The sequence below is a fragment of the Eucyclogobius newberryi genome, unplaced genomic scaffold, assembly GCF_026437365.1.
Source record: "Eucyclogobius newberryi isolate DKJ021-1_F unplaced genomic scaffold, fEucNew1.0.hap1 SCAF_4, whole genome shotgun sequence".
Classification (NCBI taxonomy): domain Eukaryota; kingdom Metazoa; phylum Chordata; class Actinopteri; order Gobiiformes; family Gobiidae; genus Eucyclogobius; species Eucyclogobius newberryi.
This window is the reverse complement of record NW_027316056.1, coordinates 36,007,720-36,029,198: the sequence shown is the minus strand read 5'-3', so window position 1 is coordinate 36,029,198 and position 21,479 is coordinate 36,007,720. Positions and strand designations below refer to the sequence as shown.

Here is a 21,479-nt window from a genome sequence, read left to right as displayed (position 1 = left end):
ATTCATCATCTTTGTTTTGCTCTCTGGTCTTGTTCCTTGCTTTATGTTTATTTACTTTTTGATGAAAAAATTTAATATTAAAAAAATTAAATCGAGATTGATCTTGATGAGGAAAAAAAACACATTTTTTGTTTTCCACCTGGCCCCGCCCTCCTGTACATAACACTCTTTCCACAACAAAATTACAACATCGCTTTTTCAACAACAGCGTAAAGTGACTCTAAACTTCACAAACATTGAATCGAAATAAACGATTTTTAAAAAAAAAGATGAGGCACATTTCCTCTCACTCCTTCTCTTCATGTCGTCTCCACGTGAATGCACTCTCTCTCCACTCCTTCTCTTCATCATCGGCCTCCATCGCTCCGTCTCTCCTCCATCGTTTCTCCGTCACACGTAAATCCTCTAAACACGCCGATCATTCGTAGCTCTCCTCCTCAGAGTTCTGCTTGAATTCTCGTCTAAATGGACTCTTATTTTGACAGCCGTTGCTACGAGCGCGCGCGCGTCGCTGTCGAAAGATCCTCACATCATTTCCATACTCAATCAAAACGCCCGGCGACCCTTTATGACCGGCGCCGGACTCATTTGCATCCATTATGACGACTTTCTTTCTTTCTTTTTCTTTTCTTTTCTAATCTCACCTTTTCCTCCGCCGCGCCCGAGCGACCGCGCGGAAACCCAGTCGAACCGCCGCCGCGTGGCGTCCATCTGGCCCATCGTTTGGTTCCTGTTTGCTTGGTTTACGAAGCGTAGTCGTAGCGCAAACACGGCAGCCGGGCGCAACTGTTTATTTAATTCCCCCCCCCCCCCCCCCCGTCCACGCCGTGTAATATTAATGCAAAGACTGGAATTTACAGCGAGTACAAATCGTGACAGAACGTTTTGACATGTTTCGTTATTCAGAGACGAGATGGAACGCAGGGAAAAGGCCTCGTAAAACGTTTAGACTCAGATTAAAGCGCCCCCTACGGGATGGAATACTCACGGAACCAAGACGCAGTTAGGATAAATACATTTTAAATTTTGCAAAATGTATGTATTAAATGTGTCAAAAAAAAAAAAAAAACATTATCCAATAATATCAAATTTTTTAGGTGTTTAATGTCACTTCCTGTTAGTAATTGATGACATCACACTAGGAAATTACCCAGCAAACACCGGGCCAAAACTCATCTAGTGTCACTTTTTATAAATTTGACAAATAATAATATGTGCGAGGGACTTTTATTTTGTTGAACTAATGTTTAGAGGGTCATAAAAGCAGTTTATTTTGTGTAAATTCTGCATAAACTTTGGATGTGACCAATGTGATGTCACTTCCTGTCCTTTTCTAAAGATTTTCTGACCATTTTTTTGACAGATTTTTGACAGATTTTTTGACAAATTATTTTGACTTTTCTCCACAAATACCTGCTCGATAGGTGTAAAACTATCATTTATATGTACGAGAGGTCTAAACGCACCAAATCAAGTCAAAATTAGAACATCATAAAGCCCGACTGAGGCACTTTAAGTCTGAGCCGCTCATAAGTTGTTAAGTTGTTGCTCGCTCGCTGTCAAAGCCGCAAAGGGTTTTTCAAAAGAGCTTACAGTGCGTCTGGCGAACACACACACGCTTTTACAGCCGCGACGCGTGGAAAAGCGCTGAACGGAGCAGGGAGTTGTATTCAAAAGCCAAGGACGCCGTGCGTGACATAAACGGCGGCGGCCCGGAGGCGCGTGACCCCCGAACGCACACGCCGTCCACCCTTTTTCCTGGACACTTTGCTCTCGAGAGGGCGGAAAAAATTAATGAGAGTACAATCCTTTATCACCCTTGAGACAGAGGAGGGGAGGGAAGGGAGAGCGCAGGGAGCAGGGTAATCCAGTGTCCTCCCTTTTCCCTGCCGTTGCCATGGGAACACCACCACCACCACCACCACCGCCGCCACCGCCAGCATCACCCTCCTCCCTCCCTCACCGTGGGAACTCACTTCAGAGTTCGGCGCTCTCTCTCTCTCTCTCTCCGCCGGACGCAATTAACGCGCAAACGACCAGCGCGATATCGTCCCGGGCTGTATTTAACACGTACAGGCGTGTTAGCCGGCGCCTGTTAGCCGGCACGTGTTAGCCGCCGCGGCACGCCTGGTAAATCAGGGGGGTGGGTGACAGGGCAGGGTCAAGGTGTGAGTGATGGATGGGGTGGGAGAATTCGGAGCGGTGAGGCCATCATTCAAAATACCCGGCGCCAGGGAACGTCCTCTCTCCTCTGCCCGCTCTCTCTCTCTCTCTCTAACATCACTCCCCTTTTTTTTCCCTCTCTGTGGCTTTTTCCCTCCCTCTTTCTCGGGCCCAATTATTTCCATCCGCTCCGTTTTCCTTTATACGGCGCGGTGTAATTTCCCATTCTCATTCCGTATCATTTCTCGCATATCCGGAGTTTTCTCTCGCTCTCTCTCTCTCTCTCTCTTTCGGGCCCCGTACTGACAATTTCTTTCTTTCTTTCCTTCCTTGAGTCATTCCGTTCCCGTTTCCAGCGTCGAGAGGAGCAGTGCCCCAAGGTGGAGTTCCTGATTTCCAAGTCGACTGACAAACTGCAGCTACAGCCAATCATCAAGTCACGATACGGCGGAGACAGAAACCAGAGAGTGAGAGAGCGAGAGAGCTACTGTGCAGGGTTAAAAAATGGCTCCGGAATGTCACGCAAAGGGTAAGACATCGGTCGGTTGCTTTCCGCAGAGCTGGACAACCTCGATTTGACCGCAACGGCGAATAAAAACCCCCCACAAAGCTGGATTCAGACAGAGTTGTGGCTCGTCAAATGGAACGTTCCGTCGGAAAACAAACAGAAAACATCGCAAAACTTTGACATGTATCTTTAAATAAGCCCTTGAAAAAGACAAAAGTGATGTACAAATACATTAAAATTGCATTGGAATAAATACACACGCGTAGAAACGGTGATTTACCGATAAATTGTTGACCAAAAAAACCCAAAGCAAAAGAAAACAACAGCTAAAGTTGGAAAGCGACAAAAGCGACGCCGCTAAACTCATTTGACTGTCGTCTAGTGTCATTTTTATTCATAAATAGTGGTTTATTGGTGCGACATAAATAGCATACGACCTCATAAAACCGCCCGTGTAATAATTAAGTGCAACTGCAATAAATCAATCCGTCAATCGATACAAAAAACGCCCCTTTAACAAATGCGCTTTCCCTCTATGTGACGGCGACATCGCGGATATCGATTCCGCACCGATTGTAAACGTTCAAACTGCTCGTCGTAAAAAAGGAGCAGTAACGAGCCAATTATGCAAGGTTAAGAAATAATAAGCTGGATGTGATTTGATAAACAAACAAACAAAACCAAACACAAACACAAACGGGTTAAGACCGCGTTGAGCCGCTCACTGTAAACACGTGCTACCGTTAGCGCTGTTGGTCCGCGCTCGCTAATTACCGCCATCATCTCAATCTCACTGTGCGTCTCTGAAGACTGCCCACTCCTCCTCCCACTCCTCCTCTTCCTCCCCCTCCGTCACACACTCCTCTCCCTCGTTTAGTGCCGACACAGGTATAAAAGGTCGCGCAGACATCGCAAATCACATCGGATCACGTCAAACCGGCAGCGGCGGCGGCGTCTCTCCGGCCGCGGCGTCGTGCGATGGGGGTCGAGGGGCTGCGGCCATTTTCTAAAAGCGAAGTAGAGTTTCATGGAGGAGAGATTCCCGTGCCACACTTTATTTTCTAAAGAAACGCCACAAATGTAGTACAAATCATATGTAATTTGTTAGCCGCACGGCGTAGTTCAGCTCAACTTTAGTAGGAGGCTCAGTTCCAGCGCAGTCTACATGAAGAAAACCCTGATGTGATTTGACAAATATGAGGAAAAGGAGTGGCAAAAGTCAGATTTACTTTCTATGGTTCTTCAAGCAGACGTGTTATTACGCTTTTTCGAGTAGTTAGTATAGAACGGTAACAAAAGTAGGTCATAATTTAGCTTTTTGTCCATTTGAAACCTGCAATATTGATATAAAGTGGCTTGACAATGGACCGCAGAGCCTCTATAATGACAGAATTAAATGATTATTAGCCACAGATGTTACTTATTCAACCCTTTACGGCTCAAATCATGTTACGGAAAATGTGCTGATGATGAATATTGAGCCCAAACTATAAAGCTTCTTTGATCATTTATGGAACGATAAGACCGTTGTGACTTATTTATTATGTTTTTATTTGTCTGGAAAGTGGCTACATGACGTTTAATTGATGAACTAAGTACAGGGATGTGGGTGGGGATAGAGGGAAGGTGAAAACAGCACTCAAGTCTCAAATGAAGAACAATAAAAGATGATTTACACACGACTCAATCAAAATACAGCTTTGAGCGCACTAACGATGAGGGAAAACTGTTATAACGAGGCGCACTTCAGGAAATGCATATTGTTTACATTTAATTTGTACTTTTATTTTTTTTACTCATTTTGTAAATGTTATTTATTTATTTTGTAAATTGTGTTATTATATTTTGTATATTTTTGTTTACTTTTATTTTGTCCTTTTATTTTGTACATCTTGTTCTTTATTTGATTTTGTACATTTTTGTTTAGGCAAGGCAAGTTTATTTTAATATATACATTAAAATCCCAAAGACACGACAGAAATCACCAAACCTTCATTTCTATTCATTCAATTCAACAGTTTTGCTGACATGAATCATACATTTTGTCCGTGCTTAGTGATTCAGATGGAAAACCAAATCTATTGGCCCATACTGGCTCACACTGGCCCACACTGGCTCACACTGGCCCACACTGGCTCACACTGGCCCACACTGGCCCACACTGGCTCACACTGGCCCACACTGGCCCACACTGGCTCACACTGGCCCACACTGGCCCTCACTGGCCCACACTGGCCCACACTGGCCCACACTGGCTCACACTGGCCCACACTGGCTCACACTGGCTCACACTCTTTCCCATATTTATTTGACGTTGCCGTAGTGACATGTGTCTCCAGGATGGACACATCACTTTTAGATTGATTCTTTCCCATGTTTGACCGTCCCTAGATGTCAACGCGCTATCTGCCTCTGCACACGTCTGTGCTGAGCCTATGTGTTTTTTACCATGACACTTATGTGTGGAACTTTTGTATCTTTAAGATGGACCCAGTCTCGTCTGCCCCGCCCTAGATTTAGCTTTCACTAAACTAATTGTCCCAGACAAAACTCGACAGAAGCGTTCAGTGTTAAACTAGCTCTTGATCAGTGGGTAGATGTACCAGGCTCTTCCTGGACTTTACAGTGGCCTTGGTGCGGACTGACCATCTGACCAGTGTGTGTTCTGACCCTCTCCCCAGGCTCCTGCTCTGCGGCTGCACTTGGACACCAGCACAATGGGCTATTGTGTCCAGCAGAATCATGTTTGTTTACTTTTTTTGTACATTTTCCAGCTCGGGTCAGTCAGTACTTGCAATATAACATGTTGACTGTGTAGCGTGTTGCTCAGATGCAGATGGAAAGTGGCTTTGGATAAAACAAAAGAATCCCTGGTGTGCGTCGGGTCAGGACAGTTAAAAGGGGGACATCAGGTTTAGTTTTAGTGTGTGTGTGTGTGTGTGTGTGTGTGTGTGTGTTCAAGCATGACACACACCTGCGACCGCCAGCCTCGCACTTACTCGCTCCACAAACAAAGTGACAAGTGTGTATGTTTTCATCTTTTCGCTTAATGCCATAACGTGGATGTGGCGGTGAGCTGAGGACGTCACGATGTCAAATGTAAGTGTCACGATGTGTTATTGTGGGAACAAACAGCACGATTTAACAATTGTTTGCGATTCATTCTCGTGGTCTGACATGTTAAAATTTGACAAAAAACGACGGATAAAAAGTTCTTTAAATTTAGGTATATTTTCTGGACGACAGCTTGAGCTAAAAAATACTTAATTTCGCTTCTACAAGTACAAACGATTCGCCTTAAACACACGCCATCGCCAACGTTCTCGCCTTCCGTTGCTTTAACGTTGATGACAAAGTAAAGTCTGCGTTCGAGCTCAAAACGCGGCCGGACTGGACCGCGATCGTCCCAAGAATCCGAGTTGCGGTTGAAGCAGGATCACGCACCTCGTCGCTAGCGCTAATTATCGCGTGTAGAATCTCCCTTTTTGCCTCAGCTCTTAAGCAATTAACACGAGAATGCTAGTTTCTGGCTTCCGCTAATACGAAGACAATGCTAGTTTCTGTTTCCGCGCCGAAGGGCTGGCACGGCGGGCGAAGTACACGTACTTCTTGCTGGAGCTGGGAGCTAATATTTGTTGTGTATAAATCATAAAACACGGAGTAAACTAAGCGTAATAAGCAAAACGACTCGATTGGCATTGGCGCGTAAACGGATGGGGGGAAAAAACAAATCAAGCGAAGTTACTGTCAAGTTCCCCGGGTCTCCGTACCCCGCCCTCGGACGCGACGAATCTGACGGCTCGGGCTACTTTTGACTAAAACCTCCGCTAATCCATCGCAGACCGTTCCCGATTAAGGGAGAGGTGAAAGAGGAAAACAATGCAGACGGAGGAAAGAGGACGAGAAAGGCAAAGTGGAGGAAGAAAAAGAGAAAGAGAGAGTTTAAATGAGATGATAAGTGAAGTCGCTGTACTGTACAATTAGTATTCTCATCCTGAAACAGAGGAAATGTTCATAACCTTTCATCGAGCTGAATGAGTCATAATAAGTGTATAATCTTTAGTCCCCCATACTTATACACATACATATACACATACATACACGTACACGTACATATACACATACACATACATATACATATACACATACTTATACACATACATGTACACATACACGTACACATACACATACTTATACACATACACATACATATACACATACACATACTTATTCACATACTTATACACATACATGTACATATACACATACACGTACACGTACACATACTTATACACATACATATACATATACACACACACATACACATACACATACACATACTTATACACATACACATACACATACACATACATATACATATACACATACTTATACACGTACACATACTTATACACATACATATACACATACACATACTTATACACATACACACACACATACACATACACATACTTATACACATACACATACACATACACATACACATACTTATACACATACACATACACATACACATACACATACATATACATATACATATACATATATTCTGTTATTGTTTTAGCTGCTTTTTTCTTGCTGCTGGAATATAATAGATATGGGCTGAATGTGAATGTGCGGTAGAAAATGGATGGATGGATGAATGTGAATATTTATCTGCAAAGTGAGACGATGTCCTCATATCGTTTGTGTGAAAAAGACAGAGCGACTTTGCCGTCTTTAGGAGGAACGGAGCGAATTGTGTTCCCGTGATCTGCCTCGTCACAACAAACCGTGTCCTTGTCCGTTAATGTCCATTTGATCAATCACAAAAGACCATTTACAAGAGCCTTAGACGCTCATTAGATCTCAAACAGAAGCAGCAACAGACCAAGTGACATAAATATGAACATATGTGTGGACTTTCTGAACACTACAGAGATTTTCATAGACTTGAACACATTTAAGGAATTACAAAGAGGCTGAGACGTTCCCCTCTGACAAAGCATCGAGACTCTGAAGTAAAAGAGAGGGAAAAATGTGAATCGATAAGAGCTTTGACAAATTACGAGATAAAGTTACATCAGAGCCAAATCCCTTGTTGTTTCTGTTCCAAAAGAGAAGCTGGTGAAAGGGAATGCGCTGTGGGGAGAAGAGACGCTACAAACACGCTCCACAGAGGACGGTGAGGCTGAGTGGAATGAAATGGAAGGAGACGGCAAATTAATCCGTAATACTGTGTAGTGAGAGCGAACGAGGGAGAAGAGGAGACGGGGTCGGCTCAGGAGAGACGGGAGTGCAGCTGAAGAGAGAGCCCCCCCCCAGAGTGCTCACATTAATGTCCCTGTCCAACATGCACAGCCACATCGCGGCCCCCGCAGACCCCGCGGCCCCCGCAGACCCCTCAGACCCCACGGCCCCCGCAGACCCCACGGCCCCCGCAGACCCCACGGCCCCCGCAGAACCCTCAGACCCAGCGGCCCCCGCAGACCCCGCAGACCCCGCGGCCCCTCAGACCCGGCAGACCCCGCGGCCCCTCAGACCCCGCAGCCCCCGCAGCACACACTACACCAAGAGTACACACTGTAAATGCTCTGTCTAAATACTGTGTGTATCGGATGTGACACATGCCAGTACGTGCTCAGAGCAGGGCACGGAGACCCTCACATTCAACTACAGTGAGCGGAAGTAAGAGGGCCACCGAGGCCGAGCTACTCTGTTGCCAGGCAACCAGGTGATTCCTCTAAAGATCCTCTCCATGGGAGATTCCCTCGTCCGTCCGTGTGTGTGTACGTGTGTGTGTATATGTGTGTGTGTGTGTATGTGTGTGTGTGTACGTGTGTGTGTGTGTGTCCGTGCGTGCGTGTGTGTGTTGTGTATGTGTGTGTGTGTGTGTGTGTGTTGTGTATGTGTGTGTGTGTGTGTGTGTGTGTGTGTTGTGTATGTGTGTGTGTCCGTGCGTGTGTGTATATGTGTGTGTGTGTGTGTGGTGTGTGTGCGTGCGTGCGTGCGTGCGTGGTGTTGTGTTGTGTCGTGTGGTGTGTGTGTGTTGTGTTAAACTTAGTGCTGACACACAAGTACAAACCTCACTGACTGTAGTAATGATCAGGCCCTTTTTCACTTTGTGTACATGATTAACTTATGTATTTATGTTTTATAAATGACAGCTTATATGGGGGCACAGAGGGACACGTGTGCTCACCGACGGAGAGGAGCCATAAGCAGTGGAAAAGATTAAATTTGGAAGGCTTGACAAATCCCTGGGGTACTGCTGACGTTTATGCCAGCTTCAGTGTTCATAGGAGCTCACGCGCCTACATGCACTTACACACACACTCACACACTCACACTCACACTCACACACTCACTCACACACTCACTCACACACTCACTCACACACTCACACACCGTACGTCTGCATCAGGAGGAGACGGTGAGCGACAGCAGAATGGGAGACAATCAGGACAGAAGGAGCAGGTTCGGAGGTGACATGAAGTTTCCTCTCGCTGCTTGTGCCGGGGAAATGTGGGCCAGTAACAATGCCACTGACAGCCAAGAGTAACCCTGGAGATTCATTAGGGCCTGTCACTATGGAAACCTCCAATCAGGCAAAAATGCTAGCCATCTTTTTCGACAACTAATGGTTCCAAGGAAATACCTGTGCTCGTCGGCCCCGCGCGGCGGCCCCAGTGTTTGGAGCCGACATAAACATCTGCACAGTGTTTAGTGAAGGACCTGAGGAAGCCCAGAGCTCAAACACAAACAGACAATGTGTCTCGGACCAAAGGATATGGGTGGCAGACGGCTCGCAGACACCAGGAGCGGGGCGGGCTGTGCTGGGTGAGAGCCAGGAGGACCACGGGGGCCAGAGAGGGGTACGGCAGCTCCTCCTTCTCCTCTTTCTCCAGCTCCAGCTCCAGGTCCAGCCGCGTGTTCTCCCTCTCCACCGATACATGCACGTGTTCCCCTTCCTCCTCCTCCTCCTCCTCCTCGTCAGGGGGGCCGCGCTGCTGCTCATCGGGGTCGGGGTCCTGGCTCTGGCCCGTCATGGCTGTGCAGGGAGCAGCCGGAACCTGCGAGAGGGGCACGGGATCCACTGCTTAAAGGGCCCGTGACAGGGTTACACCAGGTTCTAATCATGACTTTATGTGGTGTGTTTGTACCCGTTTTTACATTTAAATTATAGTTTTACACCAATCAAGCAGGTATTTGTGGAGAAAATGTGTAAAAATCTGTGGAAAATGACAGGAAGTGACATCACACCAGGGACACACATACAGGAAGTGACATCACACCAGGGACACTCATTCCAGTCAAGGTTTATGCAGAATGTACACAAAATAAACCACTTTTTTGATTCTCTAAACATTAATTCAACAAAATAAAGTTCTCATTATTATTTTTCTTTATCAAATAGACAAAATTGTGACATTAGATTTTGTGACATTAGAGTTTTGGCCCAGTGTTTGCTGGGTAATTTCCTAGTGTGATATCATCAAGTACAAACAGGAAGTGAAATTATACTTAAAATGTTTAGCAAAATTCAAAACATATTTTTCTCAACTGCCTTTTAGTTCAGTGAGTTGTGCAACCTGTAGGGGGCACTTCAAACAGGAAGTGACAACACAAGCGAAACACAGAAGTACCTGAAGTATCAACATTCATGGACAGGTCATGGACAGGTCATGGACGGGTCATGGACAGGTCATGGACGGGTCATGGACAGGTCATGGACAGGTCATGGACGGGTCATGGACAGGTCATGGACGGGTCATGGACGGGTCATGGGCGGGTCATGGGCGGGTCATGGACGGGTCATGGGCGGGTCATGGGCGGGTCATGGGCGGGTCATGGGCGGGTCATGGACGGGTCATGGACAGGTCATGGACAGGTCATGGACGGGTCATGGGCGGGTCATGGGCGGGTCATGGGCGGGTCATGGACGGGTCATGGACGGGTCATGGGCGGGTCATGGGCGGGTCATGGACGGGTCATGGACGGGTCATGGACAGGTCATGGACGGGTCATGGGCGGGTCATGGGCGGGTCATGGGCGGGTCATGGACGGGTCATGGACGGGTCATGGGCGGGTCATGGGCGGGTCATGGACGGGTCATGGACAGGTCATGGACGGGTCATGGACAAGTCATGGACGGGTCATGGACAGGTCATGGACGGGTCATGGGCGGGTCATGGACGGGTCATGGACGGGTCATGGGCGGGTCATGGACGGGTCATGGACGGGTCATGGACGGGTCATGGACAAGTCATGGACAAGTCATGGACAAGTCATGGACAGTTCATGGACGGGTCATGGACAAGTCATGGACGGGTCATGGACAGGTCATGGACGGGTCATGGACGGGTCATGGACGGGTCATGGGCAGGTCATGGACGGGTCATGGACGGGTCATGGGCGGGTCATGGGCGGGTCATGGACGGGTCATGGACAGGTCATGGACGGGTCATGGACAAGTCATGGACGGGTCATGGACGGGTCATGGGCGGGTCATGGACGGGTCATGGACAGGTCATGGACAGGTCATGGACGGGTCATGGACAAGTCATGGACAAGTCATGGACGGGTCATGGGCGGGTCATGGACGGGTCATGGACGGGTCATGGGCGGGTCATGGGCGGGTCATGGACGGGTCATGGACAGGTCATGGACGGGTCATGGACAAGTCATGGACGGGTCATGGACAGGTCATGGACGGGTCATGGGCGGGTCATGGACGGGTCATGGACGGGTCATGGGCGGGTCATGGACGGGTCATGGACGGGTCATGGACGGGTCATGGACAAGTCATGGACAAGTCATGGACAAGTCATGGACAGTTCATGGACGGGTCATGGACAAGTCATGGACGGGTCATGGACAGGTCATGGACGGGTCATGGACGGGTCATGGACGGGTCATGGGCAGGTCATGGACGGGTCATGGACGGGTCATGGGCGGGTCATGGGCGGGTCATGGACGGGTCATGGACAGGTCATGGACGGGTCATGGACAAGTCATGGACGGGTCATGGACGGGTCATGGGCGGGTCATGGACGGGTCATGGACAGGTCATGGACAGGTCATGGACGGGTCATGGACAAGTCATGGACAAGTCATGGACGGGTCATGGACGGGTCATGGACGGGTCATGGACGGGTCATGGACAGGTCATGGACGGTTCATGGACGGGTCATGGACAGGTCATGGACGGGTCATGGACAGGTCATGGACGGGTCATGGACAGGTCATGGACGGGTCATGGGCGGGTCATGGGCGGGTCATGGACGGTTCATGGACGGGTCATGGACGGGTCATGGACAGGTCATGGACGGGTCATGGACAGGTCAACTCAAAGACTAAACCACGGCTAATGTCAAAGGCAAGATTTTATATTTAAGATTTAGGTGCAAGAAGACGACGACGGTGAATGTGTCATGTGGTTCAGTCATGTGACTTCTTTGTCACGTGTTGTTGCCTCTCATTGTTGGAGAGTCATGAAAACTGTGCATACATTTAGAATGAAAAGGGCTTTTACTTGAAGAGGGAAGTTCTGGGCTCGGATCCTTAGCTATAGTGGCAACAACAAACATTTGTGGACATTTTCATCTGCTCTTCCTCATCCACACGGTAGATACAGAGGAAAAGGACAGATAACTTATAGGAAGTTTAAAAAACACTCTTAATAGAAGAACTCTTATAAACAAAACTCTTATAAACAAAAACTCAAGACAAAACCTCTCATTTCCTAATAAGGAATGGAGGGGAAAAATGAAATAAAATAAAAACAGCTAGCGTAAGACAAAATAATACTAATAATAATGGTGAAATAAACACTCTATTTTCATCAGTTATATGCACATGAATGTGACATTATTGCGTGTGAGTACGACAGTAATTGCACATGAATATGACACTATTGCAAGTGTTCAGGGCTAACAGTGTTTGTTATACAGTCTGACAGCAGCAGGAAGGAAAGACCTTATTAGCATAGCCGCGCGATAATGTGTAAACTAGCATTAGCATTAGCTGCTAACGACCTGAAACAAACAGCTCAGTCTGGAGTGATCTCTGTAAGTCCACTGGTTCCTCCTGACCAGTCACACATTCCTTCGGGGACATCCAGCCCACAGTGAACATGCGGCTTCCGTCCTCAAGGTGGCAGTAGCAGCGAGTGTGTGACGTCAGCGCCTCTCGCCCCTGACTCAGCGTTAGTGGGTTCAGCCGGCTCAGTGTTGATCTGTGTTTAGTGAATATGGCGGCGTTCCTCTGCCGTCTGTGGCACATCTGCATCGTCACATGTCCAGCCTCCACCGCAATTACATTAATGTTATAATTCTGTCTTTAGCTCCATCATTATCTCTGCTGCAAAACCTGTAATCAAGGCCGCAATAACTGAAACGGCTTTTAACTTATCAATTTGTCAGTTATATAATCTAAGACACCATCTCTTTTCAGCGGGTCTGAGTGGGGCGGGTCTGAGTGGGCGGGTCTTAGTGGGCGGGTCTGAGTGGGCGGGTCCGAGTGGGAGGGTCTGAGTGGGAGGGTCTGAGTGGGAGGGTCTGAGTGTGCAGGTCTGAGTGGGCGGGTCTGAGTGGGGGACGATAGATTGCCTTGGAAAATGTCCCGATAAACGATATTATTGAGGCGTTTTACACTGTTAATGCAATAATTCTAAGCAACAGCTAAATCACTTTTGACATTATTAACTAATAAACTGCTGTAACAACAATAACACCGCCCCCTGACCACCGCCCTCACACAACGTCCTGACCACCGCCCTCACACAACGTCCTGACCACCGCCCTCACACAACGTCCTGACCACCGCCCTCACACAGCCCCCTGACCACCGCCCTCACACAACGTCCTGACCACCGCCCTCACACAGCCCCCTGACCACCGCCCTCACACAGCCTCCTGACCACCGCCCCCTGACCACCGCCTGCACACAGCCTCCTGACCACCGTCCCCCTGACCACCGCCCCCTGACCACCGCCCTCACACAGCCCCCTGACCACCGCCCTCACACAGCCCCCTGACCACCGCCTGCACACAGTCTCCTGACCACCGCCCCCCTGACCACCGCCCCCTGACCACCGCCCTCACACAGCCCCCTGACCACCGCCCTCTGACCACCGCCCTCACACAGCCCCCTGACCACCGCCCTCACACAGCCCCCTGACCATCGCCCTCACACAGCCCCCTGACCACCGCCCTCACACAGCCCCCCGACCACCGCCTGCACACAGCCTCCTGACCACCGCCCCCTGACCACCGCCCTCACACAGCCCCGTGACCACCGCCCTCACACAGCCCCGTGACCACCGCCCTCACACAGCCCCCTGACCACCGCCCTCACACAGCCCCCTGACCACCGCCTGCACACAGCCTCCTGACCACCGCCCCCTGACCACCGCCCTCACACAGCCCCCTGACCACCGCCCTCACACAGCCCCCTGACCACCGCCTGCACACAGCCTCCTGACCACCGCCCTCACACAGCCCCCTGACCACTGCCTGCACACAGCCTCCTGACCACCGCCTGCACACAGCCCCCTGACCACCGCCCCCTGACAACCGCCCCCTGACCCTTGACCTGGTGCCTCACAGAGTTGGTCTGGTTCCACTGCTGAAGTGGACGTTCTGTTCTTTGTTAAACACAGAGAAGACGCTTTTACAAAACTCTGTGGAACATTTCAATTAAATTTCACTCCAGGCAAAAATCACTTTAAGCTTTTCCGCCGCCGTTTTGGAAAGAGACGTATAAATAATCTCTTTGTTCCAGAATAATCCCACAGCTGCGCTTCTGAGTGACGACAAGAGGTCATTACTGCTGATGCTTTTAATCCAGACGGCTCTGAGCGATCTGGACGTGCGGGAGCCGGTGTGGACGCACGGGAAATGAACAATGTGATTAGTTCAGACTTATTACACTTTATTTACACGCCGTCACGTATAGGCCATAGTAGCCGGCTCGCTGTTGCCATAGCGACCACTCATAAACAGGTCTTTTGAGGCGAGTAGATGGCGTCGTCGCAGCTCATGGACGTTGAAGTTAGCGTTCAGCGTGATAAAAGTCTTAGCCGGTGACGCAGCAGCTTATTGGGGTCTTCCTTCCAGCTTATTGGGGTCTTCCACGGCGTCTTCCGTTTACTCTTTTATGTCGTTTTTTTGGCCGGCGCATCTCGACAGACGTTTGCCGCGCTCACAAACACGATTCACTTCTAAAAGGTTTGTGGTGTTTTTTCTCCAGGCCATAAATAAAGGCCAGTGGAAGCGTCGCTGAAATGCATTTTACTTTTAAGGCGAGTGAAGCAACAGGACGACTTTAAACACGCGTGACACATGTTTTAGCCGTGTTGTGTGTCACGGTGGGTTCAGCCGTGGCTCAGGGTTTGACATCTTTAACAATCTCAGAAAAAAGGATTAATCGTCATCATCGTTTGAGTGATTCATTTCATTTCATTTGAATCAAGATGAATGGTTTCGATTTCAGATCCTCTAGCCTCACAGCAGGAAGGTTGTGGGTTCTACTCCCGGCTGGTCCAGGCCCCTGAGTCTGGGTGGGTTTCCTCTGGGCACTCCGGGTTCGTCCATCGACAGTGAAGGTGGTCCGGATCCAGCCAAGCTCAAGATCGGGAGTTTTTCCGGGGATCTGCTGTAGCCCCTCCTCCAGGTTGGGGGTCCCTCCTCCAGTTTGGGGGGTCCCTTCTCCAGTTTGGGGGGTCCCTCCTCCAGTTCGGGGGGTCGCTCCTCCAGTTTAGGGGGTTGCTCCTCCAGTTCGGGGGTTGCTCCTCCAGTTTTGGGGTCGCTCCTCCAGTTCGGGGGTCACGTCCCTGAGTGCTCTGACGACCACGGGCACCACCTTCACCTTCCACACCTTCTCCAGTTCTTCTCTGCCCTGATGTTCCTCCAGTTTCTCGTGTTCCTTTTTCCTGATGTTGCCGTCACTTGGTGTTGCCACGTCAACCACAAAAGCTTTCCCCTGCTGTTCATCACCACCACAGTTGGTTTTCCATTACATTCTGTCTGATATGTTCCTTCAAATCACAAACATCAAGCTCAAAACAGCTTGTTTAGTTTTACGTGTCTTTATTGGCCAATCAGAGCTTGACAGTAAGTGACAACTCGATTAATTAACAGTTTATCCAATGTTGATGTTCTGTTCTACATCAGCAGCTCCAGCTTTACTCTTTATATACGTTTATCTAGAGCTCACTCTTTATATATGTTTATCTAGAGCTTACTCTTTATATATGTTTATCCAGCTTACTCTTTATATATGTTTATCTAGCTTACTCTTTATATACGTTTATCTAGAGCTTACTCTTTATATATGTTTATCTAGCTTACTCTTTATATACGTTTATCTAGAGCTTACTCTTTATATATGTTTATCTAGCTTACTCTTTATATACGTTTATCTAGAGCTTACTCTTTATATATGTTTATCCAGCTTACTCTTTATATATGTTTATCCAGCTTACTCTTTATATACGTTTATCTAGAGCTTACTCTTTATATATGTTTATCTAGCTTACTCTTTATATACGTTTATCTAGAGCTTACTCTTTATATATGTTTATCTAGCTTACTCTTTATATACGTTTATCTAGAGCTTACTCTTTATATATGTTTATCCAGCTTACTCTTTATATATGTTTATCCAGCTTACTCTTTATATACGTTTATCTAGAGCTCACTCTTTATATACGTTTATCTAGAGCTCACTCTTTATATATGTTTATCTAGAGCTTACTCTTTATATATGTTTATCCAGCTTACTCTTTATATATGTTTATCTAGCTTACTCTTTATATACGTTTATCTAGAGCTTACTCTTTATATATGTTTATCCAGCTTACTCTTTATATATGTTTATCTAGATTACTCTTTATATATGTTTATCCAGCTTACTCTTTATATATGTTTATCCAGCTTACTCTTTATATATGTTTATCTAGAGCTTACTCTTTATATACGTTTATCTAGAGCTTACTCTTTATATACGTTTATCTAGAGCTTACTCTTTATATATGTTTATCCAGCTTACTCTTTATATATGTTTATCTAGAGCTTACTCTTTATATACGTTTATCTAGAGCTTACTCTTTATATATGTTTATCCAGCTTACTCTTTATATATGTTTATCTAGAGCTTACTCTTTATATATGTTTATCCAGCTTACTCTTTATATATGTTTATCCAGCTTACTCTTTATATATGTTTATCTAGAGCTTACTCTTTATATACGTTTATCTAGAGCTTACTCTTTATATATGTTTATCCAGCTTACTCTTTATATATGTTTATCTAGAGCTTACTCTTTATATACGTTTATCTAGAGCTTACTCTTTATATATGTTTATCTAGATTACTCTGGAATTGAACATTTCACTTAAAGGTTGAATGGACGATTTTTTGGGCCCGAATCTGAGTCATATTTCCTCGTAGCGTGGACTGCCCATTTGTCCTGCCACGTATCAATCATAAAACGCACCTACCGCTCACCTGCAGCCGCGTGCGGTTCGTCCCACGTTTCCGCGTGTCTAAGCGCATTGATCTAATATACTTTGTTCTTATGAATAAACTGTACAATAACAATAGAAATGTGTTGTGCAAACTAGTATGTAAAAACTATGCAGCTCTGTGCTCTATCATCGATATCGCGATATATCGTGGACGGACGACTTCTTGGCAACACGTGCATCGATGCAGAGCTGCGTATCGTGATACTTTTAAACATCATGAAGTGGTCATAAATACTCCAGACGGCTGAGCATGTGACTTCATCTGAGGACAGGAGTATTCTGATATTCTAATGCATTTTTGTCATTCTACTTCATCAAAACATAATCAACTTTTAGCACTGGTTTTAAAATATATCCATGCACCAGGACATGTATCGTATCAAGTATCGGGATTTGTATCGTACCGCGGACCCTGTAGAGCGTTGTATCGTGAGGTACTCTGCAATACCCAGCTCTCGTCCACAGCGAGGGCCCCCACAGCGAGGGCCCCCCACTGGTGCGCCGTGTGTTTGCTTCATGGTTTACTCGTCCCCAGAGATCTCGGTGTGTGTGTGTTTTTCTTACAGTTTGAGTTGAATCGTTTAGAGATAAATGCGAAGAAAACACGGGACAATAGACGTCCAGGGCCAATCGCCGTCCTTCCCAGAAAGAGGAAGAGGGGGAGAAAAAGCAGGTTTGCAAACTGTGCACTACAACAACAACGATTAAACCTGCCGGCGAAACCTCCTCCACGACCATTACGGGCGAGCGGTATTGTGATGCTGCCCAGGGCCAAGCGTTCGAAAGCGTTTTGGATCTATTCAAAAGTAGCTGTTGGGCACACACCAATTACAGGAGCCACTGGAGCCTTTTGTCGGGGGTCCGTTCGGGGCATTCTCTGTTTGTTCCTGTTGGAAGGTGAGCCGCGGCGAGGGCTACGTTTGCTGTCGTGAAAAGACACAGCGCTTAGAGGTAAAAAAGAAAAGATGTGCAGCAGCCCGTCCTGATGGTCCTCACATGCGTCACAAACGAAGGAATCACCCAACTGTCAAAGCTGACTTTTACCAAGCACGCCAGGGGTGAACAGGTAATCGTGTCCATAAACAAGATGTGAATAGAAGAAAAATCTGTGAGCTTATATTTTTGGGGGGAGAAAACAGTTTTCAGACATGGAACTGATGAGCTGCGTCTAAAATGTTCACATCATGTTAAAGCAAAGAAGTCTAAACACGCAAGAGGCCCCCCCTCCCCCATGTATGAAGCACCGCCACATACTCTGTTCAAATACATGTCATTGTGTAGATAAATGTACACATCCTTCGTCACTCACAAAAGGACGACATCATCATCATCAAAGCAAAAGGAGCACAAAGCTCTGAAAAGTCACCCGCAATCAAGAACTTTGGGGCGGCTCTTACCGGGGCGCAGCGTCCATCCAAAGGCGTCGGTCACTCCGGGTCCGCTGTGCGCCCTGTGCTCCCGGAGCCCCGGTGCTCCATCTGACAGCCGCTCCTCCTCCTCCGCCGCGCCGCCGCCGCGCCTCCGCTCCGCCGCCGCGCCTCCGCCGCTCCTCCTCCCGCAGATGATGTGCAAACTCACTTTTTAACGCGACGGCAACTCCCGCGTCCAGAAGAGGAAAGTCGGGAGCCGCGCGCAAGTTTGTTTTCCAGAAAAGGGGAAAAGTAAGAAACGGAGAAAAGAGCGGCTCCCCGTGTGCGCGCGGTCCTCATGCGCCGGACGCGTCTGCGGAGCCAGGTACCGGAGTTGAAGCGCACCGGGGAGAGCCGTCAAGCCGCTGGCGGTGCGAACACACCGAACATGTGCGCGCGGCACCTTCACAATAAGACGGCTTCATCCCGGAAGTGTCCTTGTCCTCGCCTGAAAACACACACGTGCGCGTTTCGGCCGCGGATCTAATTACGTTCCGTTTCGACCCAAAGCCTCATCTAAAGGTCAGTAGTTTCGACCGCACATCGTTTATGGAAGCCTTATTATATTTAAATTAATGCAGTCTATGTTTTTTACACATTTAGCTTTGTTTGCTAACCTTTTAACGTGATATCTTAGCTAATAACTGAACGTATTCAAAACACTCTTTATCTGTCACACCTTAAACATTTAAAAATAATATGCCATTAGAAATATAATGCGACTTAACTTCAGTTTACCTTGTTTTAGGCTACGAACCATTTTCTCTGGCCTCTAGTTTTCAGCACACGAGACCATTTTTGGCGCACTTACCTGTGTATCCTCCCATCATGCACCTGTCGTGAACGTGCGGATCAGATTCACGCAGATAGGGCATGATTAATATGAATAATGCTTGTTTAATAATATAGTAAATAAATATAATAAATTATACATACAGCTATGCATTTTTGACCAATTTAGTTATTCAAATGTTGCTGTAAATTGCTGTTATGTTATAATTTAAATATATATCATAGTGTTTCTTAAAGTGTTCATTGTACTAAATTTTGAGACAGAAATATTTATCCTTGACCCAGGGGATGGTCGCTGATTATTTTAACATTTCTTTCATGTCCATAGGAGGCCAGATGGGATGGGAGCGCGCCGTAAATAGGTGGTGAGTTGCCCTCCTAACGTTGCGCACTCGCTGTTCCAAATCCTCTTGTTATTTTCACGTCAGCATTATTTTGAAAGACTTGGGCTCCTTTTCTTCAGGCGTGACAACTTGACAGTGAGCGAACGGCCTCCTCCCAGCTCCTGCCTCTCTCGCGCTCGCGTCCCAACCCATCCCGGTGTCCCTCTCGTCGTGCCAGCAGTTACCTCAGTAGCAGCAGGAGCCGGGCCCTCCGAAGTAGACAAGGAGAGGGAGGAGGTGGGGGAGGAGGAGGTGGGGGAGGAGGAGGCGGGGATAGTGTCGAGGAGGAGATGATGCCCCACACTCACACTCAGCGGGGCGGGGATTCACTAAAATACTAAAAAAGGTGTGGCTCAGCTCCAGTGCAATACCACCAAATCAGCTTATTGTAGTTGAAGGTTTACAGTAGGATGTAAAGTTTCTTATTTAAGCGGGAATTATGTTTACAGTAGGATGTAAAGTTTCTTATTTAAGCGGGAATTATGTTTACAGTAGGATGTAAAGTTTCTTATTTAAGTGGGAATCATGTTTACAGTAGGATGTAAAGTTTCTTATTTAAGTGGGAATTATGTTTACAGTAGGATGTAAAGTTTCTTATTTAAGTGGGAATTATGTTTACAGTAGGATGTAAAGTTTCTTATTTAAGCGGGAATTATGTTTACAGTAGGATGTAAAGTTTCTTATTTAAGCAGGAATTATGTTTACAGTAGGATGTAAAGTTTCTTATTTAAGCAGGAATTATGTTTACAGTAGGATGTAAAGTTTATTATTTAAGCAGGAATTATGTTTACAGTAGGATGTAAAGTTTATTATTTAAGTGGGAATTATGTTTACAGTAGGATGTAAAGTTTCTTATTTAAGATGGAATTATGTTTAGAGTAGAATGTAAAGTTTCTTAATTAAGTGGTAATTATGTTTACAGTAGGATGTAAAGTTTCTTATTTAAGATGGAATTATGTTTACAGTAGAATGTAAAGTTTCTTAATTAAGTGGTAATTATGTTTACAGTAGGATATAAAGTTTCTTATTTAAGCAGGAATTATGTTTACAGTAGGATGTAAAGTTTCTTATTTAAGCAGGAATTATGTTTACAGTAGGATGTAAAGTTTCTTATTTAAGTGGGAATTATGTTTACAGTAGGATGTAAAGTTTCTTATTTAAGTGGGAATTATGTTTACAGTAGGATATAAAGTTTCTTATTTAAGCAGGAATTATGTTTACAGTAGAATGTAAAGTTTCTTATTTAAGTGGGAATTATGTTTACAGTAGGATGTAAAGTTTCTTATTTAAGTGGGAATTATGTTTACAGTAGGATGTAAAGTTTCTTATTTAAGATGGAATTATGTTTACAGTAGAATGTAAAGTTTCTTAATTAAGTGGTAATTATGTTTACAGTAGGATATAAAGTTTCTTATTTAAGCAGGAATTATGTTTACAGTAGGATGTAAAGTTTCTTATTTAAGTGGGAATTATGTTTACAGTAGGATGTAAAGTTTCTTATTTAAGATGGAATTATGTTTACAGTAGAATGTAAAGTTTCTTAATTAAGTGGTAATTATGTTTACAGTAGGATATAAAGTTTCTTATTTAAGCAGGAATTATGTTTACAGTAGGATGTAAAGTTTCTTATTTAAGTGGGAATTATGTTTACAGTAGGATGTAAAGTTTCTTATTTAAGATGGAATTATGTTTA

At 46.2% G+C, this 21,479-nt stretch overlaps 1 protein-coding gene across 1 annotated transcript in view; it reads right to left on the bottom strand.

Moving 5' to 3' along the window:
* The window catches only part of cacna1hb (calcium channel, voltage-dependent, T type, alpha 1H subunit b), a 117,134-nt gene extending 98,390 nt beyond the window's left edge, over positions 1 to 18,744 (bottom strand). The window contains exons 1-2 of the mRNA XM_072462439.1: positions 18,600 to 18,744; positions 9,454 to 9,744 (exon numbers count right to left, since the gene is read on the bottom strand). Of these exons, the coding sequence (XP_072318540.1) occupies positions 9,454 to 9,720 (267 nt within the window). The 5' untranslated portion in view covers positions 9,721 to 9,744; positions 18,600 to 18,744. The remainder of the gene's footprint in view (positions 1 to 9,453; positions 9,745 to 18,599) is intronic.
* Positions 18,745 to 21,479: the final 2,735 nt, after the last annotated feature.